The sequence below is a fragment of the Oenanthe melanoleuca genome, chromosome 13, assembly GCF_029582105.1.
Source record: "Oenanthe melanoleuca isolate GR-GAL-2019-014 chromosome 13, OMel1.0, whole genome shotgun sequence".
Classification (NCBI taxonomy): Eukaryota; Metazoa; Chordata; class Aves; order Passeriformes; family Muscicapidae; genus Oenanthe; species Oenanthe melanoleuca.
Genome location: NC_079347.1, coordinates 9,013,157 through 9,021,594, shown reverse-complemented (window position 1 = coordinate 9,021,594; position 8,438 = coordinate 9,013,157). Strand labels below are relative to the sequence as shown.

Genomic DNA, 8,438 nt, shown 5'->3' with positions numbered 1-8,438 from the left:
GAACCCAGAAGTGAAGAAATTAATCAAAAAGAAAAAAGAAACCAGCCGTGAAGTCTCGCTGCAGCTGGGATGACATATGCATGGCTGGCAATGCACCATGGACCTGGCCAGCTGCTGCTCATCCTGCTGACACATCACTCTTCCAGCTGCTCACTGGGATGTCCTGCACAGCCGGGGTGTCTGTGGTATAGGAAAGCTCCTTGTCCAAGTGCCACCCTTTCCTGTTTGCATTGCAAACTGAGCATTTCCTTGTCTGAAAACAGCCTCACAGCCTCAGTGTCTGGAATATTGTTTCCTGTGGAAAATATTGTGGCCAAGTTATTCATGTGGGCTTGTCGGGGTCTCTCTCCATGAGATGTAGTCAAGTTCAGGTTAACATGATAAATGAAGATGTTGCAGTTTGGGCAGTGGTGGAACAAAGAAACTCTGCTTAGGTTGTGACTCTCTTATTCTTTTAGTCTATGAAGTTGTTTTTTCTCCCAAAGCTTTTCCAGAAACCTCTCGGGCAGCCACCCTGCAGACCTGCAGCTCTGTTCAGACTCAACCATCCTGCCCTAACTTCCCTATCCCAGCTGTATTCAGACCAAATGCAGCCCAACACATTCCTTGAAGTTCCTCTCCAGCCCCTGCAAATGCATCTACAGCAATTAATCATGCTTGGATCAAAGGTAAAAAACGACTTTGAAGCAGTAAGCTACTCTAAAAAAGAATAAATTGCAATTATGTCAAAACGAATCTGAATTTGTTGTGAAAAATCTCTAAAATATAGAGCAACATTTTACTCCAAACTTTAGTTGCTTTTCCTTTCTGTAGAACAAGCTCTCTGTGACTGGTAGGCGTGGGAGACATCCCCCGTGTGAAACAAGAGACAGCAGACTGGGACACACACATGCAATCCCTCCACTGGGCTGAAAACCTGAATTAAATGAAAGCATCAGTACATTTGCTTTCAACTGTAGTGAAAGCAACTGTAGAAGACTGGTCACTGGGCCAGGAAATGAGAGACCTTGGATATGCCCACACCCTTCTCCTTCCTCCATCCCTTCTGTATTTCTCATCAGCTCAGGCATTCTCTTTTGTACACTTGTGTCTCAAGGCCACATCGAGCTCAAAAGGACACCTGGTTATCCTGGACTTGCAGGGGCTGCAAAAGCCCTTTTTCCCAGGACTTGAATCCCAAATGGAAAGTTTGTTTGTTCTGTGATGGAAAAACAACTTTCAAGATGCAGATTCTCTGAAACTAAGTGACATTCAAGCACAGTTCTCCTGAGATGTGTCCCTCAGGCAGAGGCTGCAGTCAGCTTCTAAGGATAGCTGCAATTTCCTGGGAGACTTGTCTTGCATGGAAAGGAGAATTTTCCATCCCTAAAAGCTGCCTCTTTCACAGAAAACTCAAAGCAGTACAAAGACACACAGGACACACAGACATGCACTGAAAGTTAAAAGCAACGCCTCAATTTACTGTGGGACTAGAAACCTCCTCCAGACCTCTCCACTTTTAGAATCCAAGGCCCAGCTGTCTCCTCCTGCCAGCCCTCTGCTTTCCAACATCTGGCAAAGGTCAAATGACACAGCAAGTTGGGAAGACATGCAAACAGTTAAGCCATCTTTTTGCTGAAGTCATGTGTGAGTTCCTGCAAAATAAATACATAAATGAATAAATGAATAAATGAAGGGAAAAGAACACTGAGGCTCAGAGGAGATAATGTTATACAGAGATGCCCTCTGCTGGTCAAGCAGGAAGAGGGCCAAAGGAAATCCATCCATCAGAGCCAGGGGTTTGCAACTTCCCTCCTTTTACAGATGGGCCCCTAAAAATATTCCCTATGTGCTGTGCAAAATTTAAATTTGTGGATTTTTAGCCTGACTACTGAAGTGATCTTGCAAGGGCAGCCCAGCCCCTCACTCTCCTCTGTTCTGGGTCTTAAGATCCTTGGGTAAGTCAGAAAGCTTCAGCTAAAATGCAACAGGAAAACAAAGGCATCCAGAGAAACATTCTGCCACGCTGGCCAGCTGAACTGACTCACCGGCTGCCTTGATGTCATGTAAGGAAAGAAATGGGAAAACTGGGCCAGGAAAAGAGACACATCCTCATTATTAGAGACTGACTTTACTGTAATAGTTAAATTCTGAAGACACTTAACACATAGTGCACAAGTCCCTGCAGTTTTAACAGCCCTTGCAGTCTACTAGGAAACTGAAATACACTGAAAACTATTTGAGGCACTGATCAATTCAGAGCATGCCTCCCTCTGTTGAAGTGGGGTTGTTATTTGATTACAGCTATGATTTTAAACAATTTCTAAGAAGCACTGAGAGCTTGCTCAAATGATACAAATTGCAGATTTTAAATCTGTTGTCAGTCTATTAAACTATGCAGATCTATTGCACACACATCACTATCAGCTCAGCTCTTTCTTGTATCAGTTTAATTCCTGCTGGTTTAAATCCCTGATTTAATTTACTGACTGGGAATTAATTCAGCATGAACTGGTTTCAGTGCATCTGTGCTGGGTATTTGTGATGATCCAACTAGACCATTAAAAAAAATGTCACTGGATGAGAAAGCTCCACTGACAGAAACAAATTCTTAGGAGATGCTATGTAATAATTTTGTACACTAAAAACAATACATGCAGTGAGTGGGCAGCCCTCTCCCACTTTGTTATTTTCCACTGAAATTGAACCTTGTCTGCCAATATATTTTAAAGGCAGCAGAGTTTTGTACATGTCTAGATAATGCTAAATTCTGGGAAAAATGACAGGCTGCAGCAATGAGGCACAGACAGCTGGCCAGGGAATGTGTGCACTGGGAGCTATTCTGAAACCCAACATTTTATATCCAGAAGAGTGCCAGGGAGCTGCTGTTTTCCATCCTTGAGTTTAGTGGAGGTTAACAGCCTTATCAAGAGAATCAGCTGTTGGAGGTCCTTGTGCTAAGAGCCAACCCACAGCACCACACACCCAAAGGGGTCTTTGTGTCCCATCACCCTTCCTGCTGTTGCTGGGACCCACCACTCTCCCTGGCCAGCTGTGAAGGGTGTTTGGGATTTGTTTTCATGCACAATATGCTCTGGCACACTCTAGGTTCACCCAGGAATGGCACAGAGGCTGTGTTCTACCTCTCCACTAAAGCCAAGGCTGGGATCACACAGGCTGTGCAGAACAGCTAAGAGGTCCCTGTGTGTGCTCCAGCTCCTTCTCTTATATGAGGGGTTTGCTGAAGCTGGACCTGCAGGTCTTTTTAAATCTGCTTTCCAGGAAGATGCCTGTTTTACTGGGAGAGCTGGAAAAAGCTCAGATGTCTCTCTTCCACACTGGATACTGTTATATACCTAGCTCCTCACACCAGGCAAGGCTACTGTGCAGACTTCTCCCCGAGGTAGGAAGCATTCTTTCCAGTCTTCTTGAGGGTTTCCAACAGGGTGTCAACGTTGTGCTCTGAGTCAATACACACCTTCTTGTTAGGCAGGTCAATATCAAAGCTGACACCTATGAAGAAAAAAATTTGCACAGTTAGAAGCAGTGAAATGGTGTGAGCACAGGGAAAGCTTACCTTCACACATCTGTGCCCCCCAGGGCATCAGTCAAATGGATATTTATCTCCTGCCAGCACACTCTGATACCACCACCAGCCAGCAAAACCAACCTGGTGTCCTGCCAGCAGTGGTATGAAGGAACTCAAATCTGCTCTAGCTCCACATCAGGCACCACAGACTCTCAACTGCTTTAATCTGCTCACCCCACCTTGGATCAACACAATCACTCATGTAAGAATCAGGGTAAGCTGAGTTCAAACCAATCACTAACATTTCCATCCAGCTCAGTCTATGCTCTGCTTTAGTGTGGATAGGGTTAAAAAAGGTTCAGGACAAAAGATGCTTATACTGGTAGTACCACCTAACAGCTGGAAGTAAAAGGATAGAAAAGGTGAGCCACTCTCATCCCAGTGAGAGGCACTGGACATGCAGCCTCTATCCACTTATGTATCTTCACAAAACCTGTAGGCATGAATCAGCTTTGAGAGCTCTGTAACATCATCATATGAGGCTGACACCAGCCAGCCTGTTGAAGGGTGATGGAGGTGCTCACAACCACACACAGAGAAAATGGGATTGTCAAGCCTTTGCCTTGGTGGCTGGAAGCTGTTCTCCCTCAGAGGGGAGCAGGTCCTCATAACTGATGAGTGCAGGTCAGATCCTTCTCTCTTGGAAATGGCAGCAATCAGGAGACATGGGCTATAATTTTCCAGGTAGTATTAAAAATAGGCTACACAGACAACCACCAAACGCTCTGCTCAGCAGCTCTTCACTGTGACTGCTGATGACAAATCTCAGGAAGCTCCACAGACACCCCAGGCCCCCTTGGAAACAAGGCCAGGCAGGACATTCACTCCCTTCCCTCTGGCAGCCTGAGCAGGGGTCTACCAGTGTCCTTCCCAGAGGGTTCAGGGTGAGGCCCTGGTGACTCAGAGCCACCTGCAGCCGTGGCAGCTCCTCCCTCCCTTGACACTTCTCCAAGGCTCACAGACCTGCAAACAACCAGCAACTTGTTACCAGCTAAGGAGCAGGCTCAGAGCAGAGCAAGGAGAAGTTTCCAACTTTCAACTTTTACCCACAGTGTTACCCTTCAGGCTGGAGGTCCCCAGGGCACTGCCCTGGAGCTGGCTGTCCCACACCCAGCACTGACTCACCTCCCAGCCTGTGCAGGACACGGGTGACTGCATTGGAGCAGCCCTCACAGGTCATGTCCACGAAGAACTCGTGTTTCTGCAAAGAAAAGAGGCAGTCAAGGGGTCAGGGAGAGCACAGCTGGAAATACACCATGAGCACTCCAACACTTGCCTTTTTCCTTGGGGAGGTGGGTTCAAAGCCTCTTGAGCCAAAAGGACCATACATACCCCACTAAGGGATCCTCAGCAAAACTGAGAACTCTTGGTACTCCTCCCCACGGTGTCCTTGTGCTGTCCCCCACAGCATAATCCTGAGGGCCTTTGGAGATGGTGTGGCTACCTCCAGAGTCAATATGAATCACCATCCCCATGGCCTCTGCTGCACTTACTCAGCCTGTCCAGGGGAGCCATGGAGAAGCAAATCTGCCTTCAGCTACTTGCTGTCCTAACTTAAGTCCGAGAGGTTTTCAGTCTTCCCCATCCTATTCTTCGTGCATTTACAAGGCTTCTGGTCTCCAACATAATAAAAATATAAGCAAACCACGAATTTAATGAGCATTAGTACTGTTTTTTCATCCTTCCACTCCACTGGGGCCCCAGTGATATCTTCACTACTTGTGAGCAACACTGGGTCAACAAAACACTGTTTGCCTGTAACTGAGCACTGCCTTCAACCTTTGGCATCAGATGCCTCCTAATTTCCTTCTCTATCACGTGTTTTTTACTTTCCTTAAAAAAGAAAAGTAAAACTATTGCTCATTTGTTACTTTCAACCCATATTTCCTTCTATTCAAAACCACCCTGTGCCCCCTGCCACTGCAAAACTAAAACCCTCTTGGGATCATTGACCCAGGAAGGAGCTTGGGATGGAAGCTCCTATTAGGTTTTTTTTCAGTGTAATTGCCGTTTTCGTTTTTATTTCCCAAAGGCTCTGGGTGCTTTGGGGAGGTGTGTGGGCAGTGGGGGAAGACAGTTCCATCAATGCTGCCCTTCTGTGTCCGAGCCCTGGGAGCTGGGGAGGGCCTGAGGTCTGGGGGAGTTCGGGACTGAGGCAGCCCTGGGAGACTGGGGGAGCCTCGGAGTTTGAGCGAGCTGCAGGATCTGATGGAACCTTGAGGGGCTCAGGGAGCCTTGGGGTCTGAGGGAGCTGCAGGATCTGAGGGAACCTTGGGGGGCTATGGGAGCCTTGGGGGTCTGAGGGAGCTGCAGGATCTGATGGAACCTTGAGGGGCTCAGGGAGCCTTGGGGTCTGAGCGAGATGCAGGATCTGATGGAATCTTGGGGGGCTGGGGGAGCCTGGGGGTCTGAGCGAGCTGCAGGATCTGAAGGAGCCTTGGGGGTCTGAGGGAGCTGCAGGATCTGAGGGAACCTTGGGAGGCTCAGGGAGCCTTGGGGGTCTGAGGGAGCTGCAGGATCTGATGGAACCTTGAGGGGCTCAGGGAGCCTTGGGGTCTGAGCGAGATGCAGGATCTGAGGGAACCTTGGGGGGCTCAGGGAGCCTTGGGGGTCTGAGGGAGCTGCAGGATCCGAGGGAACTTTGGGGAGCGGGGGAAGCCTTGGGGGTCTGAGGGAGCTGCAGGATCCGAGGGAACTTTGGGGGGCGGGGGAAGCCTTGGGGGTCTGAGGGAGCTGCAGGATCTGAGGGAATCTTGGGAGGCTGGGGGAGCCCCGGGGAACTAGGGGAGCACCGAGGACTGGGGGATCTCTGGGGAAGCCTTGAGGACTGGGAGAGTCGGGAGGTTTGGGGGAGCCCCAGACTGGAGGAGCCTCGGGAGGCTGGGGGAGCTCGAGGAGCTGAAAGAGCCTCGGAGGTTCGGGGCGTACCGAGGGTCGGGGGAGCCCCGCGGCGCTGCCGGCAGCGGACAGTGAGTGCCCTCCCTGCCCCGCCAATCCCCCGGCCGCAGACAGGCCCCGCACCCACCGGCATGGCGGAGCCGCGCTCCCGGATCCCGGATCCCGATCCCCGCCGGCGGCTGCGGGCGCGGCGCGGAGGAAGGGGCGGGCCGAGGCCTCGGGAGGCGGGGATGCCGCGCAGGGTGAAGGAAAAAGCGCTGGGGAGCTCTGGGGTGGTGGCTGGTCCATGTGGAGCTCCATAAACTGGTGCTCTGCTCGCTTCCAGGCTAAGGATCAGCACGGGCTGAGGGAGGAGGTGGGGGGAGCCATGAAGATGGGGCCGGGCTGATAAAGAAAGCTCGTTCCGCTCCGTCGTTTGAGGTTTTGAGATTTATTGGCTTGGGAGAGCTCCAGTAGACTGGATATTGAGGGCGAGGGGTTCGGGGGGAGTCTCTAGTGCAGAGCAGGTTGAGAAGAAGGGTGCTGGTTTCTGAAGATGTGTTTACTTTGTTTTGGGTTTTTTTCCCCTTCCCTGGCTTTATGGTCCTTTGAAGGAAAAACGAGCCCCTTAGTGGAAAACTTGAGTCAGGGTGGAGGAGGCTGTGGCAGGGCCGGGAGCAGCTCAGGTGCTTTCACGGGGAGCTGGAGAGGGGACAGAGCATCCCATCAGGGCTGGGAAGAGCTGCCTCTTCTGGAGCTGTGGTGTGTGTGACGCTTCCCGACCAGTGCTGGGTGTGAGCATCTTCCTGTGGAGAAGCCCAACCTGTAGCAGGGAATGTAACCAGCGTGTTTCTTGGCCACACCAGCTGGGGGTCAGGGCATTTCTTTTGAAATGCAGCAGGGTGCTGCTGCTGTGCTGGTGGTTTTGTAAACCATCTCCTCTGCAGATGGATGTCCAGGATCCCCCCCGGCAGAGTTTATTCGGGATGGGCTGTTGTGCTGGGTCACTGGGCTCACGTTAAACTTTTTTTTTAAAAGTCTGCAGTGCTGATTTATGAACTGGCAGATTGCAGCGTGGCTTAGGCTAAAAATAGCCAGGAGGTATTGGGGGAGGATATTCATGCCAAGCGTGGCCTCGCGCCAATCCACTGTCTGTATCTCTTGCTGCAAGGCATGGCAGGGAGGGGTTCAGGCAGCGCTCAGGGATGTGCTGGTAGGCAGGAAGTCGTTTTTATAGGGTGAAATCTATTTCTGAGTGCTTCATGTCATAGATACATGTGGGATGGGATGTGACACAAACAAATGGAAAGCTATGGCTGCCTGGAAGCTGCTTAGCTCTGGCTCACTGCCTGCTCCCATTCTCTCCTGCTCTCCTGGGTCCCTTGACCAGCACCTGCTGGCGAGCAAAAGGATCTGAGAACTTCCAGGCCTTTCTCCTCTTTTGTGGGTGTGTTAGAAAACGCTTGGATTGTCTTTCCTCCGGGGCAGATGATGCTGAGCCTGCTTTGCTCAGAAGCTATGAGTGAAACTCAGCAGCTGGATGAGGCTGCCAGGATGGGCAGGGGTCAGTGACCACCAGTGACCCCAGTGACCAGCACTTTCCGCTTCGTGAGCGGCCGGGGCTGTGTGTGGTGGAGGCACCTTGAGGCGAGCAGCTCCTTTTGCCCACCCCCGCTGGGGGTTTCTCTCAGGTGCGTGGGCCAGGTAAGTCCCAAGCAGCCTACGGAGACACAGTCAAAGCGGGGGGTCAATGCCTGCTCACTGCTGGGAGCCCGCAGCCCTCGGCCGCAGGGGCCGGGCTCCCAGCGCCCCCTCAGCCCGCACATGGCGCCCGCCGCCATGTCAGCGCCGCCGTTCCTCCAGCAGGGGGCGGTGCGGAGGGCGGGACGCCGCCCCGCGTGGCCGCCGTCTGCCCCTTTAAGAGCCGCGGCGGGGGCCTGTCCGTCATTGCCCGCTGCGCTCTTCCATTGGCCGCCGCTCCCCGCGGGGCCCG

At 51.6% G+C, this 8,438-nt stretch overlaps 1 protein-coding gene across 1 annotated transcript; it reads right to left on the bottom strand.

Moving 5' to 3' along the window:
- Positions 1-1,433: 1,433 nt before the first annotated feature.
- ATOX1 (antioxidant 1 copper chaperone) lies at positions 1,434-8,309 on the bottom strand. Its single transcript, XM_056502031.1, has 4 exons — positions 6,594-8,309; positions 4,694-4,769; positions 3,336-3,492; positions 1,434-1,634 (listed from the first exon to the last, which is right to left on the bottom strand). The coding sequence occupies exons 1-3, from the start codon at positions 6,597-6,599 to the stop codon at positions 3,359-3,361; spliced, it is 216 nt and encodes a 71-aa protein (XP_056358006.1). The 5' UTR covers positions 6,600-8,309; the 3' UTR covers positions 1,434-1,634; positions 3,336-3,358.
- Between the last annotated feature and the right edge of the window lie 129 nt (positions 8,310-8,438).

What these genes read in the sequence shown, in the direction of transcription:
- ATOX1 (XM_056502031.1), bottom strand. An exon ending in TGTCCTGCACAGGCTGGGAG is followed by an intron (nt 3,493 to 4,693) that starts GTGAGTCAGTGC and finishes TTTTCTTCATAG; the next exon opens with GTGTCAGCTTTGATATTGAC.